Here is a 23324-nt window from a genome sequence, read left to right on the forward strand (position 1 = left end):
CCCACCCCCCACCCCCACACACACACTTGTGGTAATTTCCAACCCTTTAACCTGTTCTCCTGGCCCCTATTTTCCTGGGCCTTGGATATTAGTCTCATACTATGGTTTTTATATCCCACATGAGTGTAATCTCATTCTCTACCTGTCCCTCCCTGTCTGATCATTTCACTCAGCATGGTCCCCTCCATGGCATTTTTTGAAATCTTAACATATGCCACCACTGTCTGTCACACTGTCCGTCCATTGTTCATCGATTTGCTCAAGCAGGCACCAGTAACGTCTTCATTGTGAGACTTGTTACTGTTTTTTTTTCTTTTTTTCTTTTTTTTCAGGTCACACCCAGCGATGCACAGGGGTTATTCCTGGCCTATGCAGTCAGAAATCATTCCTGGCGGTGCTGGGGATGGTATGCTGGGAATAGAACCTGGGTTGGCCACACCTGGGTTGGCCACGTGCAAGGCAAACGCGCTACCCGCTGTGCTGTCACTACTGTTTTTTTTGCATATCAAATACAACATGGGGAGCTTGCCAGGCTCTGCCTTGCGGGCAGGATACTCTTGTAGCTTGCTGGGCTCTCCAAGAGGGAGAGAGGAATCTAACCTGGGTTGGCCGCTTGTAAAACCCGCTGTGCTATTGCTCCAGCCCTAACATGCCACCACATCCAATACATATTCTATGGAAGTTGCTGAAATAAGTAAGTCCCACCTGGTCTTTGTTCTGAAGAGTTTGTAACTGAAAGGGGAAGTTCTAGTTGAAGCATGAAGTGTGGTTCTTCTAGTTGATCTTCCACTCAAGGAGGTAGAGATGCATAGTTATTAGTGTTTAAATGAGACTTAGACACCAGTCCTAACTTTGGGAAAATGTTTAAATCTGATGGAGGAGGCTATAGAACATTGAGTGCTGGATGAGAATTTAGAGCACTTTTTGTGACAGTCATCCTTTGTGTGTTATTTGTGTATATATCTTAAGAAGAAGCAGTGTAAGTTGGAATTGGGTAGACTAGGCCCCAAGATGCCATCTTTTTCTATTTGCATCTTGCTCCAAATGCCAGAGAATAGACCAGTGAATGCTCTTCTTAGATCTCCAGATGCAAGTCAACTTGAAGGCAGAGTTCTGGTATACTTCAGGGTTCTGTTTTTCTTTTGGTTGCCAGTTCTCTTTAAGTAGCTCTCTTTGGATGTTTAGAGACATCTAGAGAACCCATTTTAATTGATGCAAGAGGCTGTTAACCCAGTGAAGAATATGGCATTTCTTCGAGTATCTGCAGTATAAAGACATCAGGTAGATGCAAATTTTTGGGAAAGGATTCACCAGGCCTTTGGAAGCTAAGACATAAATTGGATTTATTTTAATTCCTTTCACCATTAACTCACTTTCTCAGTTGTGAGATGTAAATTAGTCATGCTTTTTTTTTTTTCATTGTTTCAACAGTACTTCCTTTGAAATTCCTGATTGCTGGGTTCTGATTTTTTTTTTTTTGGCTTTTTGGGTCACACCCAGCAATGTACAGGGGTTACTCCTGGCTTTACACTCAGGAGTTACTCCTGGCAGTGCTCAGGCGACCATATGGGATGCTGGGAATCGACCCCGGGTTGGCCATGTGCAAGGCAAATGCCTACCCGCTGTACTATTGCTCCAGCCCCTGGGTTCTGATTCTGTTGTTTGTATCCTAACCATTATTTGTAATACCGTGTTGGACACTGAGAAGATATATTAGGGATTTTTGTGAGTCACAACTTCCTACGAATTTGTTGCTGTTTTGTTTATGTGAGGGATGTAGAATTGATCATCTTAAGATACTAGAATTGATTTTTGAAGTTTCCTTCCTGTGTTGAGCTCTGACTCCTGTAAGCCTTCCTATCTTTCTTCTCGCTCTCTGCAGTGTGCCGAGATTTTGCTGTCCTGGAGGACCACACCCTCGCCCACAGCCTGCAGGAACAAGAGAGTGAGTAATGAATGCCCTTAGCCCCACGCCTTAGGTGGCTTTTCTTAGCTGGAGACAGATTCCTAGTCATCAGGTCCCACTTACGCCATCCCTCTGTATGGAGGGATCTGTCTAAGCATAGGACCCTGAGTGAAGAATGAAGATTTACATAATTTGAATAGCTGCAAGCACTTAGAAAACGGCTGGGAGGGAAAATGGGGCTCAAAACTTCTCCTTTGCTCTAGTGCTATTGAAAGGAGGCACTGCTTACACATCGACCTGGAGGGGGCAGAGCCGGGAGTAACCCCCGAGCACCACTGGGTGTGGCCCCAAAACAAACACTTCAGAAAAGCTACCTATTTGTGGATGTGTAATACATGAATCATTATTCATATGTCTAGATAAATCATTGAGGATTGAAAATGTAGTTTGTAAGTAAAGTGGCAACTTGTGGCACGGAGGCAGCATTGGCCTCGGGTTTAGAATTATGTGGCTCGAAGGCCTGACACCACCACTGTTTGCCCCGTGACCAAAGGCAGATCACTTCACTTTTCTGATCCATTTCCTACACAAAAGAAAATGGGTAGAATCATTCCCCTGCTGCCTGTTATTCAGCGTTGCCAAGAGCAGACAATGAAATGGTGATGTGGAGCTCTTTCTTATTTCAGTGCTCTTAAGTTATTTCTGCAGGTTATTCTTGTTGAGCCATGGCATCTGTAATGTCTCTGTTCCCTGCTTCTGTCACAGTTGAGCATCATTTGGCATCGAACATTCAGAGGAGCCGTTTGGTTCAGCATGATCTCCAGGTGGCAAAGCAGCTCCAAGAGGAAGATCTGAAGGCTCAGGCCCAGCTCCAGAAGCGCTACAGAGACCTGTGAGGATGTGGGCTGGGAGGCATCTTACAGGCCTGAATTTCTCTGTGGAGCTAGTGACCAAGGCAGAGAGCCGGGAGACTGCCCTTCTGTCCCTGCGATTTAGTGGCCTATTACAAATTCTGTAGTTGTTGGAACTATTTATTGATTTAGGGGATAGGTATATTCTAATGTGAACTCGAACAGCATTAACTGTATGACGTTGCGCCATATGACTATGTTTTCCTTTGGTGTAACATGGGGGAGACAACTTTTCTGTGTTCCTCCTGGGTTATTTGGGGGGAGCAGCTTAAATAGTGGATATCGGAGTTTAATGAGTTGTTTCAGGCTCTTCTGTTTCCTCATGTTGTTTGCTGGTGTTTTGCTTGAGACTCTTGCTTTTTAGTAGAGGTCGAATCTTCACCAGAGTTCTGAATTGAACAATTCTCTTTTATTATTTTAAATTTTATTTATTTAATTAATTTCTTTTTTAAACTTTGAATTCCGTGTTTGGCAAAAGTTTTTATCAGTTTCCTCCTGTCATAGTTACATAAATGAAAGACCATCTCAGGTCTTTTTTAGAACAGTGCCATTTTACTCTTTCAAATGTTATAGCTTCACACAGTGTTTCTTTGAGAGTATTTTATTTACTTAAAACTCTGATAATGGTACTAACCATGGAGTCCCATTTTGAAGAGGAAGGGGTAAAGGGAGACGTGAGATAAAGACACTGTTTGAAAGGCTTTGGAGACCACTCACGAGTATGGCTGAAACAGTAATTGCTCATAAGAGCCTCAGGAAATTAGTCTGAGCCTGTGTATCTCAAGACAATCCACAAGGCACATAGAAATGAACAGTGCATTTCTTGCTCATGAAGAGAAACAATCCTGGGAAGTCAGTTCAAACACCAGTGATGCATTTAGTCTCAACCTTGATGGTTAATGTGGTATTTACAGTGATAATTAGGGGAAATTCTCTGTTCCTGTGAGAGGCAGCAATGTAAATGCAGTGAACCGGCCTGGCATGTAACCTTAAGATGTCTTGCATATTGCTAAAGTGAAGACATTCAGTAGCAAGGACAAAGACGAGAGATAAAGAGAAATAGTCAAAAGCCACATATAAAAATCATATATGAAGGAATATCAGTCTGAATAGATTTTATATAAGAAACAATTGACAGGACCACCGAAGAAATGTTTTCTTGTTGGTCCTACTGTTGGGGGTGGATAAGTTTAAAGATTGGAGAGGGTAAGACTGAGCAATAATCAGTTTAAGACAAGATTTGATTTGAGTTGAGGACACTGAGTCAGAGAGATGGAGCGGAAGAGAGAAAGTGGACACAGAGGCCTGATTGGAAGGTGGAGATTGGAGAGGTGTGGAAGCCTAGAGTCACAGAGATGAAACCAAAATGTTCCAAAACATTCCCATTTTAAATGATTGCCTTTTCTGATGCTCAGTGCTCTGAGTTGAAGGCCAGTTCTAAATTGGCAGAAGTTCATGTAGCCATTGAGGGCTAGGGTACCTCAGGGCTTCAGGTCACATGCCTTGCACTCATGAGGACCCAAGTTCTATTCCTAACACAGCATGTCTTCCTGAACTGGCCTTCAGCATTGAACTGTCTGAGCTAGTTTCACCAGGAATGTCACCTGGTCCCCCAGATCGGAAGACACCCTTCCCCTACAGAGTATCAGCCAAGAGTTGTATTAGGATAATGGTCACTTTATGAGTCAAGGAGGGATTATTAAACTAGAACCCAGCAGAATATAAATCAGGGTCTGCAAAGTAGTGGATTCTAAGTCCTTACTGAGCAAAAAGTCAGGTATCATATTGGTTTTGCCTAGATCTTCATTATTTGAGGGGTTTCCCTGGATGAAATAATTAAATTACAAATTTTTTACATTTTCACACCCAGGCATGCTTGTCCACTGAACATCATTGGAGGGTTGAAATATCAGATTTGAAAGAACTTTTCACTCCATCTGAATTCTGGGGCCTCTGCCCCGGTTAAGCATGATACTTGCCAACTACTTCTTTCATAGTTGAGCGTGCTTCCTCAGTTACATATAATTATCTCAGATACTGGAACTGATTCTTATTATTATTCTTTTTCCCCCAGGAGGTGCTCAAAAGGCCTGTGGCCCTTCTGGTGACTCTGGACCCAGCAGATCAGTAGCTCAATGTGGGGTCCAGCTTGTCACCAGGGTGTTCCTCAGAGGTTGTAGGGCTCTACATAGCTTTGCTGGGGGTATCCTTGGATCCTGGGGATTCATGCAGTATCAGCTGCATGCAAAGCTTGTGCCTTTGCTCTCTGACTCCAAACCAGCCCTTTTGGAAATATATTTAAAACTAGTTAAGCTCAGCTTGAACTTCACTTCATTTTTTTTTTAATTTATAGGCAACTCCATCATTTGTATGCTACTGTATAAAGGTGCATTCTACACTAGTAGTACAGTCTAAATTTTTTTTAAATATTTTTTTATTGAGTTACTGTAATTAGCACAGCGGTAGGGCGTTTGCCTTGTGCACAGCCAGCCTTGCCGAGCCAGGTTTGATTCCTCCACCCCTCTCGGAGAGCCTGGCAAGCTACTGAGAGTATCTCGCCTGCGTGGCAGTGCCAACCACAGTAACAAGAAGTCTCAAAATGGAGATGTTACTGGGCCCGCTTGATTAAGCAAATCGATGAACAATGGGAGGACAGAACTGTAATTTACAAAATTATTCATAGCACCCAACTTTACAGTCAGCTGTGATCAAATTTCTTGTATACAATTTCCCCGACCTCAACTCCATCACCAGCATCAGAAATCATTCCCACCTGGGCTCTGGGGCCATATAGGGTGCCAGGGACCAAATCCGGATCTGCTGCATTGCAAGGCAAACGCAATAACAGCTGTCCTATCACTCTGGCTCCTGGCTTTTTGTTTGTTGGTTTGGGACCACACCTGGTGGTGCTCAGAGCTGACTCGTGACACTGCTCAGGGATCACTGCTGGCAGGCTCAGGGACCATATGGGGTGCTGGGGATCAAACATGGGATGTCTCTGTACAAGGCAAGCACCTTACCCTCAGTACTATTGCTCTGGCAGATGTATTCTAAAATCTTAAACTTCCTTTTGCTGTTTTTGAAACCCAATATCAGAAGCTTGTGAGCAGCTCAAGACATATTTGCTATCCATCCCTGAGCGATCAAATTCTGTTAGAACTGATCTTGTAGGGATACCATATAGAAGGGTCAGTTTCTCACAGCAAATGAGGGAGGGGTTGGGGATTTAAAAATAAGTATTGTGAGCATCTGAGCACAGAACAGAAATTTAATCATTTCTGTATCTTCTGTTGGGCAGAGTGCCGGAATCATAGCAGATGTTGAACCTTGTTCAATGCCTGAATGCTAAAACCAAAGCTGTGGTAACGGTAGCAGTATAGTATTTGGGTTTTATGATTTTAGAACGGGGGCGGCCAAAGAGATTTATACTGGGAACAAAAGATAAGACATACATTGGTTCTTCCACCTTTTATGTTTATTTTTTACTGGGGGGATGATGGTCAGGACTGCTCCCAGCTCTGGTCTCCAGAGTCACTGGAGTCACTCTCAGCAATTCTCCCGCAATCCTATGGTGCTGGAAATCGAGTCTCAGCAAGGCACACCTTAGCCCCTTGTGCTGTCTCTCCATTCACTTCCCCTTTTAAATCCATTTTAAAAATATTATTGAAACTGAAAATAATGTGCATGTACGTAAGAGATTCATTAAAAAAATCATTTTAAAATGTTATTGCCATCTTTAGGTGGCCAGCATTTTAGTGAGTTCATGCCACATTTTTTTCTGTATACATTCTATACATTTGTATAGATAAATACAGGGACATTCATTTGCGCACATGAATCAGATAGACTGTATCTCCTTTTCAGAATCTTGAGAAGACATGCCTGCCTATCTCTGAGAGGGTTCTGTAGGGTGAGGTAATAGAGTAAGAAAAGCACAGAGCTTTCGATTGTAATATTTTGGGATAATTTGCTTTTGCTGCTCATTTCCTTTGTAATCTTAAGAAAATAATTTACTGCTCTGGGTCTCTTTCTCCTTTTAATCTATAAAATAGGACAATGTCAACTTCTTTGTATGTTATGAGGACTCACTTTGTATGTTATTATCATGGCTCAGAGTGAACATTTAGCAAATGTGTCAATTTTAGGGAAAAACATTTTGTATTTTACTTACTGTGTTATTTTCAATTTTGATGTTTTAGTGAGCAACAAGATTGTGAAATTGCCCAGGAAATCCAGGAGAAGCTGACAATTGAGGCAGAGAGACGGCGCATTCAGGAGAAAAAGGATGAGGTACCCTTTATTTAATGCCCTTTCAGCCAATGAAGGAAGTATAATTCAGCTCATGAGCAATTACTCCTGTGTACTTGGGCTCATTGAAGGTTGATGGGTTGGCAGAAGAATGCTTCTCCTATGGGGGTGCATGGTCTAGGCATTGTCTTCTATGTAGACTGTTTATTGTTCCTCATCCATAAACATTTTCTTGTTTATACCATAATTAGCCTTAAATATGAGGGTGGATGACTTGACAGATAAAGTGAGTTAGTTTCCTCAGAGTACTATAACAGATTACCACAAATTGAGTAGCTTAAAACAATAGAAATTCATGACAGTTCTAGAGATTAAAATCTGAACTCAGGATGTTGACAAAGCCACTCCGCCAATTAGTAATGATCCTTTGTTGCCTTTGTCTAGCTTCTGGTGCCTACCGAGAGCTGTTGACATTTTTTGGCATGTAACTGAATCTTTTCACTCTTATTATCAAGTGTCCATGTTTCCTATATCTTTGTGTTCTCTGCTTTATATAAGAATAATACCATCCTTAATTCAGTAACACCGCTTCATAATTAATTACATGTGCAAAAACCCATTCCAAAATAAGCTTTTGTAGTTCTGGCAGAAATAAATTTCATGGGGCTACTTTTCAACTCATTGGTGTCTGTATATAAGTTATTCATGTAACTTTAGTCAGTATACCCTGAGTGCAGTCTCAAAATGAGTTAGGAAGAAGTCATTGTGAGATCATTTCTCTCACAATGTTATTAATATAAAATATTAACACTTTCTGTTCATATTTTTACTTTCCTTTGATTTGCTGCCATAGAGAACTAGTCTGATTCTATGTGTGTGTCTGTATACATATATATATAAATACAAAATATATATATGTGTATATATGTATCGCCAGATGTAGCCACGCAAAACAAAGCCAAACAAAAACCCCATGGTTATGTGATGATCAGAGCTGCAAGTAAGGGTTGAAGGTTATTTTTGATCCTTCCGTTACCAACACAGGGGCCCTTCTTACTGCAGGATGCATTGCCTCTCTTTAGTCAGGACTTTGCTTTGGGGACGAAACTGGGACTTGAAAGAAGGGATTATATTTTGTAGACAGGAAAGCTTCTATTTTAAAAATAACAGAGTAATGAAGTTGGCTCCTTATAAATGCTACTGGTGTCCTGTGACTTTTTTTTTCTTTTTAACCCCCTTTCAACGGGAAAAAAACGGGATAGAAAGAAAAACCCAACCACTATTTTTAGGCATATAGAACCTAAATCACAATCACAGCAACTAATCTATGGCAATACTATTTTAACTAAGCGTTGTGCAGATGAGTAAATTAGGTGTTGGAGACGTGAATGGTTTCAAATTATGATAGTTGGCCATAGAACATAGAAATCAGGTCTTTTGACCGCTTCCAGATATACTGTGACACATCCTAAAGCACAGAGACGAGTTACACAGGTCTGCGATTGGATCCTAGCTTTTCACCTTGAACTGTGACTTTTACCATCCTAACCACATAGAACTTTAGATTTAAAATTGGACAAATCAGGGTAATTTTGTATTGTGCCCTAAGGGATGCTTGCGACAGAGTGTGCTTTTAAGCCTTTGCTATATATTGCGATAAACACTCTGTCCTTTTTTGCTTTCCTACCAGGTGTTCCAGTCATTCTGCCCTTATGGTAGATTGACTGGCCAGTCTAATTTCTCCTTTAGATAGACACTTGATTAATTTGAAAGGGTAAAGACAAGCTTAAATATGTCCCCAAATGGTGCTGCTTGAGGGATCTCCTAGGACATGTTTGCCTTTACTGGTCTTCTGTTCTCTTACCCTCCTCTGCTACCCCCAGTACATTGGGGAGGGCTGGGACATGGGATTGTGCACATCCAGTGAGGAGTGAGAATATCCTTTAAAATCTTGGTTCAGACTTTTAAAGTCTTTACTTTAGATAAGAATGCTATTGTATTGCCAGATTCTTTGAGACTAGAAAAATGTAAGTCCCAGCAGATGAGATGGTGAGATGATTCTTGAATACTAAACAAACGAGATCTGCATTGAATAAAATTTATCATTGACAGATGTTGATAATGCTTCTTTGTTTATTTTTGTCCTGCTGCCTCATAGGAGACTGTGGTAGGACCAGTTCCACTAGTTTCTTCTAGCCAGCTCTTTAAAAAAAAAAAAAACTTTATGTTACCCCAAGTTGTCCTAATTCCCCACTTTTTTGATTTTCTGCTTCCTTGTGGAATCTTAGTAGGTTCCTACTCAACATCAGGACAGTGGAAAATTCCTCTCTGTATTTCTCCCATATCTATACAAGATTCTGAAGATTCTGGGAGTCACTGCCCCTTGGGTAATTTATAACTCTCCAAAAAAAAAAAAAAGCAAAAATTAAATACTCAAAGGCCGCTGTTCTCTTGGGAGAGAATTTTTTGACGAAAATGCACGAAAAGTATTTAAGCTGCTTTTTGTTTATAAAAATTAGCATTTCTTCTTTGTTATGGTATAATTTTATTGTTTTTTCATAACGGATCACAGATGTTAGGAAAGGAGCAGTCCCATGCAGGGCTGCAGATGTAGAAAAGTTGAAAAACAAAGGGAGGGAAAAGTTGTTTTTTGTTCTTGGGAGTTGGAGCCTCTTCTTTCCTCCTCCCTGTGCCTCCCTCCTTCTCTGGTGTCTGTTCTCTTACTATCTCCTGTTTCTCTTAAAGTCTCTATACCTGGCATCTTGAAGACAGTAGTTGTATTTCTCTCTGGGTACCCAGTTGAGGGGACCTAGCCTTTGGAAATATTGAAAATCATTTTTGTGATTGACAAGAGTATATTAATTTTTTTTGGTATCATTTTATTTGGTCGCAGCATACACATTTATCAAGTACTGTTTTGAAAAGCCATAGCATATGTGTTCAGTTGATTTAGTATAGCCACTTTTAAATAAAACTCTCTAAGTATGTATGAATCAATCTTTGTCTCTCTCTCTCTCTCACTCTCTCTCTTCCCTCCCATCTCTCTCTCCCCTGCTTCATCTTTAAACCTGTCACTGTCCTCCCATTGTTCATCAAGTTGCTCGAGCGGGCCCAGTAACGTCTCCACGGTGAGACTTGTTGTTATTGTGTTTGGCATATTGAATATGTCATGGGTAACTTGCCAGGCTTTGCCGTGCGGGAGAGATACTCTCGGTAGCTTGCCAGGCTCTCCAAGAGCGGCAGAGAAATCGAATCTGGCTCAGCCAGGCTGGTTGCGTGCAAGGCAAATGCCTTACCGCTGTGCTATCACTTCATCCCTGCCCCAGATAATTATTTCTAAACATTCATCATGTCTAAGACACTTAGACTACTGTCCTGAACTGTAAAACTGCCCTATACACTGTAATGAATATTGGAATAAGCCTTCCAAGTGTTCCTCAAAAACTGCTCCTAGAGGCTGGGGCAGTAGTACAATGGGCAGAGTGATCCCTAGGTGCACAGTTAGGAGTCCTGATCACTGAGACCCAAAACTAACTAACAACAACAACACTTTGTAGCGAGAAGTTACAGAGAAGTCACAAAAATAATTCTTGCCGTTACCATTGTTCATCATCTTGCCAATACAGCACACGCCTGCTTAACACTTCTGGTGAGCCCTTCCATAAGTTCCAGGTTATTTTTGTCTGTTTGCATCCCTTGGCACACTTCCTGATACTAAGATCCCCAAGGTACTTCAGGCTAGATCTGTTTCCCAAAGTAGGGCCTGGAATCCTCTGGTTGTAAACAGTAGCCTCCTAATTTGGGAAGGTGCCAAACTGCGTTGGGGGGGGGGGGGGCAAGGGAGGGCGGTGGTGCTGGGGGGAAAGGGAGAGGGGTGCCTACTATTTGTTTCCTCTAAGAAGTGAGATTTGGGGCGAGGGAGGGGGAGGCTCAGTAATTTTGTTCTGAAAAGGGGCTGATGGGCCAAGTACGTTTTGGAATCTCTGGTCTCTGAACATCTGTTGTTTTTTTCTTCTGAAAAGAGCCGGGGATCAAACCCAGGGTCTCACACTTGCAGGACAAGTGCTCTACTGCCTAGCTACATCCCTTATCTAGACAATTTATTCTTGACTTTGGACACATTTCTAGAAAGAATTTAAACTCTCGGGGCCTGGAGGAATAGTACAAGGGTTTTAAGCCCCTGCGCTGAAAACTTCCACGCATAAACTCCAATCTCTGATAGCCCACGTGGGCCAAGCCCCAATTCCCACTTTCCTTCCGCAGTAAATGAACAGCATTTGTGAGCCACCAAGTTGAGGAGGATGCAGCTGTGTCTGTCATCCCTGATGCCACAAGCAATTTGCAACCATGCTACAGTCAGATGTGTTTAAGCCCCACTAAAAGGGATGTGGCCAGCTCCGTTCAACACCCAGAGCCCCTCAACTAAGTGGATGTGTGAACACAAGAGTCAGGAAGCACAGACCCTGGTTAGCACAGGGATGAGTGTGCAAGGGCCAGCAAGAACCATAAGAACCATGCAGGCATCACAAACAGGCATGTGTGCAGCCCCAACAATCATAACTACCAAATCAAACATCACAACAGGGAAGAGAAGGAGGAATAAAATGCTAATGTTTTTAAAGATAATTCAGCCCAGATGGGGCCAGAGCAACAGTAAAACGGGGAGGACGTTCGCCTTACACACAGCACCCTGAACATCCCATATGGTGCCCCAAGCAGGAGTAATTTCTGAGTAGAAAGCCAGGAGTAACTTCTGAGCATCACTGGGTGTGACCCAAAGAGCCTAAATAAATAATTTGACCAGAAAAAGTATAGGAGTAAGGTGCTTGGCTTGCTGTGGCCAACTCTGCTTTGAATCCCTGACCCTACATAAGACTCCCCAAGCCTCGCTGGGGATCACCAGTAAGCAGAGCCTATAGGAATAGCTCCTGAGCACCCTGGGCGCAACCCCCACACCAAAAAGAAAAGAAAAGAAAAGAAAAACACTTCCTACCTTTTGGGGCCAGAGAGAGGACAGTGGACAACTGTAATTATAGTACAAGTTAAACCTAATTCCAGATATACCTGAATGTGCAACTATTTTAAGGGAAGCCTTTTAATTTTGGATAAGTAAACGTAAACACGGCTGTTAGGAAAGTCTGTGGCCTGAATCCAGTAATTTGAAACCATTTATAATATGAACTATTCAGTGATATACTTAGCAACCAATTTACATTAAAAATTAATCTACTGTAATTCATACTATTTTTCTTTTTTTGGCAAGTGAACAAGCAATTTATTTTTAATTTTAATGCCTGTTTCTTTTTTTATACCTTAAAATTTTCTTATTAAGGCATAATGATTTTCATAGTTATGCACAGTTGAGTTTCAGATATATAATTTTCAATCACTAATCCCACCACCAGTATCTGTATCCGTCTGTTAATGTCCCCGGTGCCCCCCCATCCCCCAACCTGCCTCCTTGAGACGTACTGTTAAGTTTGGTTGTTGTAGTTTAGGATCTGCTCCTTACAGTTTTGATATATACATATACCACACCTCTACCCCACTGATATACCCAGCGCCCCTGATCCTGCCCTGTTGTTTCCCATCCAGCTCTTCTTTCTCTATGCCCCTCTAATCCCACCACTTTTCCTCTTCCCTGTCCTACTCATTTCTATAATCTGGGGTTAAGAGTGATCTAGGTATCCCCCCTTAAAGAACTTAGCATTCCCTTCTATTATTAAATAATAATAATAATAAGGCCCTCCCGTTGATCATCGATTTGCTCGAGCGGGCCCAGTAACGTCTCCATTGGAGACTTTGTTGTTACTGTGTCTGGCATATCGAATACGTCACAGGGAGCTTGCCAGGCTCTGCCGTGCGGGCGAGATACTCTCGGTAGCTTGCCGGGCTCTCCGAGAGGGGCGGAGGAATCGAACTCGGGTCGGCCATGTTGGCTGCGTGCAAGGCAAACGCCCTACCGCTGTGCTATCGCTCCAGCCCCTTCTATTATATATATATACCACAGATAACTGAGATCAACTGGTTTTTGTCTTTCTTTTGACTCACCTCACTTAACATTGTATCTGAACTCCAGTTCCATCCAAGTTACAGCAGATTGCATGAGTTTATCATTCCTTGTAGCTACATTGTGGGGTGTGTGTGTGTGTGTGTGTGAGAGAGAGAGAGAGAGAGGGAGAGAGTGAGAGAGAGAGAGAGAGAGAAACACATTCCACACCTTTATTTTGCACTCATCTGTTTCATCTTTTGTTGGGCACCTAGGTTGATTCCCTGTCCTAGCAATTATGCTGAGTGCTGCAATGCATAGTGGTGTGCATGTGTGTTTTTGAATGAAAACTTTGGTGTTCTGGGGGTAGATACCAAGATTTGGAATTGCTGGGTCTTATTGGCACTTCTATTCTGACTTTTCTGAGAAACTTCCATATTGTTTTCCATAGCGGTCATACCAGGCAGCATTCCAATCAGCAGTGGGTGAGAGTTTTCTCTTTAGCTACATCCCTGCCAACACAGATGGTTTCTATTTCTTTTGATACGTGCCATTTTCACTGGTGTGAAGTAATATCTCTTTGTGGATTTGATTTGTATTTCCCCTCATAGTAAGAGATGATGATCGCTCTTTTATGTTGCTATTGGCCATCCATCTTTCACTGTTAGTTGGAATGTCATCTGTTTCAATCTTAATGGAAAACATGATGGAGATTTCTGAAACATGTAACAATAGAACTCTCATACAATCCAGTGATTACACTTTTTGGCATCTTGAAAATATTAATTTGAAAGAATATAAATGCATACCTGTGTTCTTTGTGGCACTTAATAGCTGGGCTATGGAAACGTTCCAGTAGTTCAGCTACAGATGAATGGCTCAAAAAAGAAGTTTTTAGACACACACACACACACACACATATATGTAAACATATATATGTATATATAATGGAATATTATGCAGCTATTTCATTTCATTTCATTTCATCATCCTGTTATTCGTCGATTGCCACGAGCAGGCCCCAGTAACGTCTCTTTCATCCTAGCCCTGAGATTATCTTCAAGGCTATTTAGGAGAATGAGACCCATCATTGTTACTGGTATTTGGCATATTTGGTACGCCACAGGGAGTTTGCCAGACTCTGCCCTGTGGGCAGGCTACATTCGATAGCCTGCAAGTTGTCCAAAGTAGGAATGAGGGAGCTGGATTTTATAGTCTCTGAGTCTTGGTTGTTGATGGGATTACACGGCGCCAGGGGGCCAAGTGATGGGTGTGACCTCCGCCTACTGGAATTTGGAGGATCTGGGTGGAGGATGCTCGACTCCAATCCGAGTAGGCTTGGAGATCTCAGCCCCGGAACCCGCGTGGATTTGTCCCTCTGCCAGTACCTTCATGTGTGCGGAGAGTGGTCTCAGCATGGTGGTGGCTGGTCCTGGAGGTCTTCGGCTGCCAGAGCCCTGGTCGGGGTGGGGAGAAAAGCTCAACCCGCTCCCCTCCAAGGGACCGCAGCGAGGAACAGCCAGGCGCGGGGGCAGGAGACTGTACTGGTCTCGTCCGGGAGCTGGATTTTATAGTCTCTGAGTCTTGGCCGCTGATGGGATTACATGGCGCCAGGGGGCCAGGTGGTGGGTGGGCAGCTATAAGAAAAGATAAAATGCATTTGCTACAATATGAATGGAATTGGAAGATATAATAAGTGAAGTCTGAGGGAGAAGGACAAATATAGATTATTTCACTCACCTGTTGGAATATAGAAAGTCAAAATAAGGACATATACAGTACTGAACAAATGCTTGACATTGGAATATAGCACAAGTCACCAGGCAGAGGAGGGACTGTGGGGACAATGAGCAGACTAGAAGAGATGAAGACAATGGTAGTGGTGGTGGGCATAGTTTATATATCAGTACCATAAATTTTAGGACCGTTATAACTTCCTAACCTATAATAATACTAGATTTAAAAATCATATCGAAGGGAAACAGGACACTAAAGCTGGGAAATTACACTGGTGCAGGGATGGGTGTTGAAACATTGTATGACTGAAACTCAATCATGAACTTCTGTTCATGATTTTTGTTCATGTTCATGATTACAAGCATTTTGTAATGCTCTATCTCATGGTGATTTAATGAAAAATAAAAATAAATAAAAATCATCAGTAATAGCAATACACTTTATTCCTTATTATACTATAAAGAAGTAGTTAAATATCCCTTGTGATTTTATCATTGACACCAGTGAGTATTGTCATATTTTCCATGACTGTTAAGAATAAGGTGATACAAGGTCTTTCCTCCTACACCAAAGAAAGTGAGACACTAACTATACCAAGAGTGGTCTCCTACTAAGACTGTGCTTATATGATTATACAAAGTTCACCATTCATTTATAAAAATCTATCTTACAAATCAGTGCTTTGAGAAGTAACAATTGTGTTGATACGCAGCAAATGAGTAACAAGACTAAGTATTCATAAAGCAGATAAGCTTCATCAAAGATAATTTTTGAAAGATTTTCACTTTGGAGATTTCAAATCTATATTTTAAATAGGATTACCTTCTAAATGTAGTTTGTGTCCTTTGACCAGTATCTTTACATTTTACTATCTAGCAGTCCCTGGTAACCATCATTCTACTCCTTGTTTCTATAAGTTTGGCTCTTTTAGATTCCACATATAAATAACATCATGCAGTATTTGTTAAAAAAAATTAATAAGGTGAGAACCCCCCCAATCTTCTCCAGAAAGCTTTTCATGAATAAAGTCATGTGCTATTTTATGGAGTTTCCATAAAAATAATCATTTTCAAACATTCTTCAGCCCTCAATTTTTGCTAACTCTTTATGTCTTTTTAGACATCAGCTTTTTAGTCAATAAAAGAATGCTTTATGGTCTAGCCTCAATTGTCTTTCTAGCCTTAATTTTCTCAGAAGTGTTCTGCATACAGTATTCTAATTGGACTATTGATTATTCCTTAGATTGATAATCATTATAACATTTACACATTTCTTGATTCCCCCCGCCCTTATCTATTTTGTCTGTTGGAATCCAGTACCACAAAACTACAGTACACTTAAGTGTCTCAAAAGAAGAGGTAAGACTGTTTATAAGAAAATGTTATGTCTATCTGAATGAATTGGTAAAACTTTGTGCTAATGTTAAATTTAACATAAAATTTACTTAAGGGTATTGTAGTTTTTTGTGTAAATCTTTGTTTATAGGTGGCAATTGGTCCCTGGCATGACAGAGGAAGAATGTTATTCCTTGCTCAGAAACTGTTAGAACTTTCCTGGAGATGAAGCATTGAGGGAACAGTAGAAAGATTCTTTTCTCTTATTCAGTTATGACTGTCGTTCTTCAACTTGAAAAAAAATTAAGTTTCAAAATTAGTTTAAAAATAAAATTTCTTCTTGCCTAACCAGCCTTATCAATCAATGTCTTGGAAAAAAAAAAAAGCCCAGGTGTATTTATCAGGTTTTGTTGTATTACCAGCTTTAGAAGTTCTATGTTTGAATGTTCTTCAATAATGCTGATTTAAATTTAAAAAAGAAGTAAAGTCTACCCCACATTTTTTGTGCCCCACTGTGTGGCACTTGGATGGCAGAGATTAATACCAGACAGAAAGTACAGACTGCCACTGGCAGGGAAATGTGGAGAGAACTATCTGTAGGGTTACAGGTCTGTTAATTGCATCCCATATTTTTATTTACAGGACATAGCTCGCCTATTGCAAGAGAAGGAGTTACAGGAGGAGAAAAAACGAAAGAAACACTTTCCGGAGTCCTCTGGAGTCAGTGCTTATGGAGATAGTTACTATTACGAAGATGGAGGTAACGAAGTCCAAATCATGACCTTCTCTTAGAGTCAACCGAAGATACCCTTTGCAGTTTCTCCCAGACACCTTTCCAATTAGGGGTGGGATTCTCTATGAACCTGCTGAATTCACCACAGCCATTTGTATGTCTATTAAAGCTTGAAAGTGGTGGTTGTAAGACAGGATGGGGCTTTTAAAATTTACACTGTAGCTATTTAGAATGCTACCTTCAGTTGGGTGGGGAAGTGACAGATAAGTCTCTGGACTTTCTCGAGGAAATCAGGACAGTGCTGTTCGAAAGAGCAGAGTGGAGTGGGTAGGGAAGAAGGCACACTGTCTATCAGTTGCACTATGAATTGGCGACAGAGCTTTTACTTCTATGTTGGCTTTCATATCTTGACCAATGAATTTAGCCTGCTAATGACAAAATGCTATTTTAAGATTCTTTGCTCATCTTTTTCTCTGATGCTTTCTTTGCTGTTTGAATCCCATATAGAAACATTTCTGAGGAAGAGGCATTTCTCTTCGAAGATGGGTTTCTCTCAGCCTGCTTTTGCAGCGTGATGATGGTGATGGTGCCATGTTGACAATTGTGGTGGTGGTCATTTGTTGTCTGAAAGTGTGTTGGGAAATGAGTATTTGCAAGCATTACTTTTTTCTTTTGAAATATCATAGTCATGCTATTTCCTTTAGTTTCTAGTGTCAGTATTTATTGAAGTTTTGCTTGGAGATCATAGAATAATTGGTATATGAAAGCTAAAGACAGCCTATAGCAGAAGTGGGGAAACTTTTTTCTGCCCTGGTCCATTTTGGATATTTACATCATCATCGGGCCATACAGTTTAGGTATACAGGCCACAGGCAACTCATAAATTTAGGTATCTGTCTAATCATGTGCCTTGGCCAGACCACATGATTTTGCCAGCCTTATACAACCCACAGACCAAACAATACCCATTTCTGCAGAAAACAAAGATTTTCAAGTCAGTGATTCTTAAAGGTTATTTTGCTACTTAAATGTTACTTGCTTCTCTGTAATCTCATTACCTACCAAGGTAGGTAGGTCGTTGTCTTTGATGAGACTAAAGGGTATATGTAGATGAGATTAATACAATTGAGTCCTGTCTTGCCCAGTCACATTGTTGCTCTAAGTGTATAATAATCAGTAGAGCTCAGATCTTTGGCGTAATTAGTAAGTAGATTGACTGTTACTCGGGGACTCTTCTTCCATTTACAGAACTGTTCAGCCCTTTCTTGATAATCAGTTTCCATATTCTGTGTTTTCAAATGAAATCATGTAGTGTGTTGTCTATAAGATTTTATTTTATTGTTCTAGAGACCAGAAAGTCAAGAGTTACTCTTCAGTTTTGTTATGTTAGAAATGGAGCCTGGTGTTTTTCATTTATTTTTATTTTTAATTCTGTCCTGGAGGCATGTTAGCTACACATGGAAGTCATCATTGAAGACTTTCAAGTCTGTGAAAGCATTAGAGAGACAAGTCATGAATTATATTGAACTATAACTTTAGACTGCCTCTTTAAAGCCTTATATTTTCTTGTATTGGGACTGTTAACCTGATAATGTGGACCAGGGTATCAGCATTCAAAATTCATATCTCCAGCATAGGAGATGTTTAAGAATGAAGTGGTTGGGGTTGGAATGATAACATAGTTGGTCAGGTGCTTGCCTTGCAAGAGGCTGATCTGGGTTCATCTCCCAGAGCCCACCAGGCCTGTGATCCCTTGGATCAGTACAGAGCCAGGAGTAAGCCCTGAGCACAGCTGGGTATGGCTCAAAAAACAACACTCCCCCCCCCCCAAGTTATTTTAGGAATACCGAAAATAGTCTTTTTTAAACTGCTTTTATATGAATGAGTAGAAATAGCGTATTTGTTTGTTTTGGGGGGAAGTTTAGGAGACATTGAAATAGTGTCTTCCTGCCCATTTACATGTAAACATTGGAATTTCTTCTATTTTAGTGTCCTGTCGGGAGATTATATGTTGTTGATATGTGGTTCTAATATAGATACCTTTTGAGTGAGACCAAGTTGAATGAGGTTCCATTGGAACCTCATTGCAGCGTTTACATTCTTTGCAGTGATTCTTTCCCAACACATAAGGGGTATATTTTGATGCTGTTTCTCATTCTATGTGCAATACTGATTTTGCCTTTCATTAAGAATCACCATATAGCATTACAAAGTGATCTTTTTAGCTCTGATTTTACTTAAGCTTTAATAAATTATCTTTCTCGAATCATCATTTTATAGATTTCAATAATTTTTTTAATTATTCAAAATACCTCAGGATTACTGAAAGGATCTGTCTTACTCTTTAAAGAGCCCATGTTTCTCTTGCAAAGACTTACAGGCCTATAAGCGACTTTTCCAGTTGTGGTCTTTGGAGTCGTATAACTTTGGTTTAATTTTTATCCCTTTCATTTAAGGATAATTTTAAGGATGTTAGCTACTATGATCACTCTGAGTATTAATTACATCTGAAAAATCTTAATTTTTTTAGATTATTATAAATTATACCTAAAATCTTATTTTGAAAGACAAACATGGAAGCTCACAAATAAAATGTATGCATATATATATGTATATATATATATGCACACATGCTTATGTGTATTGACCATGAAGAAATTAATTATATTTGCCAAATAACTGACTGACCACAAGAAATATACAAGTCTCAACTCTTAACTGGATCGGATGTTTAGGAATTTATAGATACTCATTCCTAGGTTTTTCCCTCCCTTTTCCCTCCTTTTAAACTCCTATATGTTTAATTTAATGAGTGACAGCTTCTGTTCTTATTTTTGCAATGCATTACTTTAACTCCCTGAAGTAAAACTACTGATACGAGTTCACAAAAATCACAAATCATCCTGTTATTCGTCGATTGCCTCGAGCAGGCCCCAGTAACGTCTCCTTCATCCTAGCCCTGAGATTATATTCAAGGCTCTTTAGGAGAATGAGACCCATCATTGTTACTGGTATTTGGCATATTGGGTACGCCACGGGGAGTTTGCCAGACTCTGCCGTGTGGGCAGGCTACATTCGGTAGCCTGCCATTAAAACTAGAAAAGATGATATGAGTTAACTTTTTTAAATAATCAAAACAGCAACAAAACACTCATAACCTCACAAGTTCATATCAAAAACAGAACCTTCCTTTGGGACTTAATGGCAGACTTCACCCATGTGGAATAGTGGTGTTGACACTGTAAATCATTTTCCTTGGTATGATTATTTAAGTACCTAGTCAGTATTACAGGTTATATTAATTCACAGTAGTAATTTAATTTTTTCCCAGTTGTAAACTTATGCTTAGTAGTTTGGCTAAAAGAGTAGATAACAAAAACAGTAGATGACATTTTTATGTCTCTTTTTGGCACAGAGTAATATTTTAATTTTTTTTGCTCTTTCTGTAAAAATTAAGTTAACCATAAATAATACAAATTTGTTTACAGAAACCTTCAAGGACATATTTAAATTTTGACTCAAATTTGTTTTTCTTTTCTGGGAAGTTTAAGAGAAACGATTAGAAGATTTTGATGGAATCTTATGGCATCAAAGATGTACTTAGCACATACTTTGCTCAGCTTCTGTTGTATTATTAGTTCAGCATACCAAAGCATCAACATACCAAATTCACAACAGAGCAAAGCAACAGCAATAGCTACAAGTTAGAGAATGTGTAGACTTATATTTCCCTGTATCATATTAACTTAGGTAAATCTTTTATGTGCATTTCAGCAAATCACTACTCCCAGCAGAGAACATATAATATATTCTCATGTTTTAACATTTTTTCTTTTATTATTGCCAAAATGCATTCTTAGGAAATGTTCAAATCCATATTCTCTTGCAGATTGCATATGAATTTACTTTGTTTTGCCAGTATTTTTTTTTGCCACTTAATTGAGCTGTGACAGAAGCACCCATTTATATGTTGATTTTAAAACCCCCAAGTATTAACTTGGGGGCTTATATATTTAGTACTTGCTATTTTTTAATGAAAAGCACATCATACAAAATGTTTTAATGTATTTAGGATGTGATGTTTTAATGTTTTCCATTGTCACTGTCACTGGCACTCCCCTTGTTCATCGATTTGCTCAAGCGGGCCCAGTAACGTCTCCATTGAGACACTTGTTACTGTGTTTGGCATATCGAATACGTCACGGGTAGCTTGCCAGGCTTTTCCTAACAGGCGAGATACTCTCGGTAGCTTGCCCGGCTCTCCGAGAGGGACGGAGGAATCGAACCTGGGTTGGCCAGGTCAGCTGCATGCAAGGCAGACGCCCTGTGCACTGTGCTATTGCTCTAGCCCAGTGTATTCCATTATGGCATTTAATTTTCAATTTTTTTTCTTCTGCCAAGAATAATTTTGAACACAGGTCATATAACAACAGTGGCCATTTACTCACTTAAAATTTTCTTTACTTCATAATCTTCCTCATATTTGCTATAACACTAAAAAAAATTTCTTCCACCTAAGGGTAGAAGATTGAGAAATGCTAAAGCAGTGGATCGTTTTTCCGAATTTAACGTTTTAACATAGATGCTTGTCATTTCAAATGAAAATATTTGAAAGCCTCAGGCTGTATTTACAAAGGTTAGGGTTCGGTTTTAATAAGATTCCTTGAAACTCCATTTCCCCCTCTAGTTCCAAATTAATTTTATAGATAGAATTTAACATTTATTGATGTAGTTTTTGTTATTGGCAAATATTTACTAAAAACTTTCCCTAATCACAATCAAGGTCTTCTTTTAGATTTATTTCACATAGTTTTATTTTAATTGTTCACCTTCTTATCTGTGTATTCGTAAGAGTAATTCTTCAGATATCCATGGTACAGTTCAGTAAACGCCAAACCCCTTTAGTGTGTTAAGTTGAAAAATAGTAGTTTCCATTGAAAAATAGTAAATGTGGGCCCTGTTTATCCCCTGTGTAGTGAGTTCATTCTCTCACTAAGTTAACTTGCATTTTTATTTTCCACATTCCTCCACCTCAACTCAGACCAGCCTCAGTCAAGGAGGGCAAGGGAATTGGGGTCTGGATTCCCAAGGTCTTGTAGACTTGAAAGTGATGAAAAAACTGGGAAACGGAGGAAGGAGAAATTAAAACATCGGCCGGAGAACTTGGATGTGCCAGAAGAACACTCTTCAGCAGAGAAACCTCTGTCATCCCCTAGTAGGGGGAGAGTCAGAGAACATTCTCGAATGGATACTGAGCATCATGAAAGGAAACGGCCTGATCTTGAACGGCCACGGAGACCACCCCTGCCCAAGATCCACGGGGAGGTGTTTCTCAGTACTGAGTCTGATGACTGTGAAGCGAACAGTGGCTCTCGAATCTGGAATAGGGACAAACAGTCCGGACACCCAGCTCGTCTTTCGCCCAAGTCCTTACAGAAAGTAGGGCTTCCTTACACGGAGGATGTGTGTGGGAGAGACCGCGGGCAAGGTGAGCAAAAAGAGAGGAAACACAGGCCCAGGACTCCTCCCTTTTCAGAGAGTGAAAAATGGCTTCGACCTCCTGGCACAGGTAATAAAGGACAATCTTGTTGGAGGAACTGGTATCTTAGATACATACAGACATATTGAATAAGCATTTAAGCACCCTGTTCTTTCTCACCAGTTTGTGCCCATGGCTTGGAAATAAATCCTGGAGCCAAATATTACAAAAGGTATTTATTTTTCTCTCATGTGTAGAAAGGCGGGAGATACTTGTATCTTTCCCCATCTGTCTTCTAAAAGAACGTGTTGATTATTTAGAAGATTCTTCCAGTACACTGCTGGCTTCGCCGTTCACACGTCCTGTTCTTCATGTGCCCTTACTCTGTCGCTGTTGGAATTTTTAATATGAAGCAAAGCTTTCCAATTTCTGGTTTCAGTTTAGCGAACCCTGAAGATCTTGTGACATTGCCTTTGAAGTATTTGCATAATTAGAAAACAAACAGATCCAGAAGCACTAGATTTTCTTCATCCATCTTTCTCATCTGTAAAGTGAGATGTTACATAAACCTCCTAAGAAAACCTCTTTTCAGAGTGGGCATTTATTATTTATTTAGTTTTTTGAGAATCAATAGAGTTATTTTTCAAATAATGCAGTTTTAGGGGTTCTGCATATGTCATCCTCTCTGGAGTGTAGCCTGTTTATGCTTATTCTAGGATTGGAGGTGACTGTTAGTTCTTAATAGGTTTAAAAACCATTACCCTAATTTACTTTCCATGTTCTCAACTAACTCAACTCTGATTCTTTAATTGAATTGGCATTTTAAAGTTCCAATAGCAGGCAAATTATTGACATTTGTACAAGAATGAGATGAATGAGTGTAATGAGACTAGCTGCATGGCGAGCCAGAGAGAGTACAGCAGGCTGGGCACTTGCCTTGCACACAGCCAGCCCGGGTTCTATTACTGGCTTCCCATATGGACCCCC

The 23324-nt window shown here is 40.3% G+C and overlaps 1 protein-coding gene across 2 annotated transcripts in view; it reads left to right on the forward strand.

The window, feature by feature from the left end:
- Window positions 1–23324, forward strand: part of CCDC50 (coiled-coil domain containing 50) — a 75725-nt gene that overhangs the window by 34502 nt on the left and 17899 nt on the right. Inside the window, exons 2-6 of one of the 2 annotated variants that reach the window (XM_056121533.1) lie at window positions 1883–1945; window positions 2672–2798; window positions 7017–7107; window positions 16768–16885; window positions 21900–22427. In XM_056121533.1, the coding sequence (XP_055977508.1) occupies window positions 1883–1945; window positions 2672–2798; window positions 7017–7107; window positions 16768–16885; window positions 21900–22427 (927 nt within the window). The remainder of the gene's footprint in view (window positions 1–1882; window positions 1946–2671; window positions 2799–7016; window positions 7108–16767; window positions 16886–21899; window positions 22428–23324) is intronic. The other variant, XM_056121534.1, reaches the window with a different exon arrangement.

The sequence above is a fragment of the Sorex fumeus genome, unplaced genomic scaffold (genome assembly GCF_029834395.1).
Source record: "Sorex fumeus unplaced genomic scaffold, SorFum_2.1 ptg000044l, whole genome shotgun sequence".
Classification (NCBI taxonomy): domain Eukaryota; kingdom Metazoa; phylum Chordata; class Mammalia; order Eulipotyphla; family Soricidae; genus Sorex; species Sorex fumeus.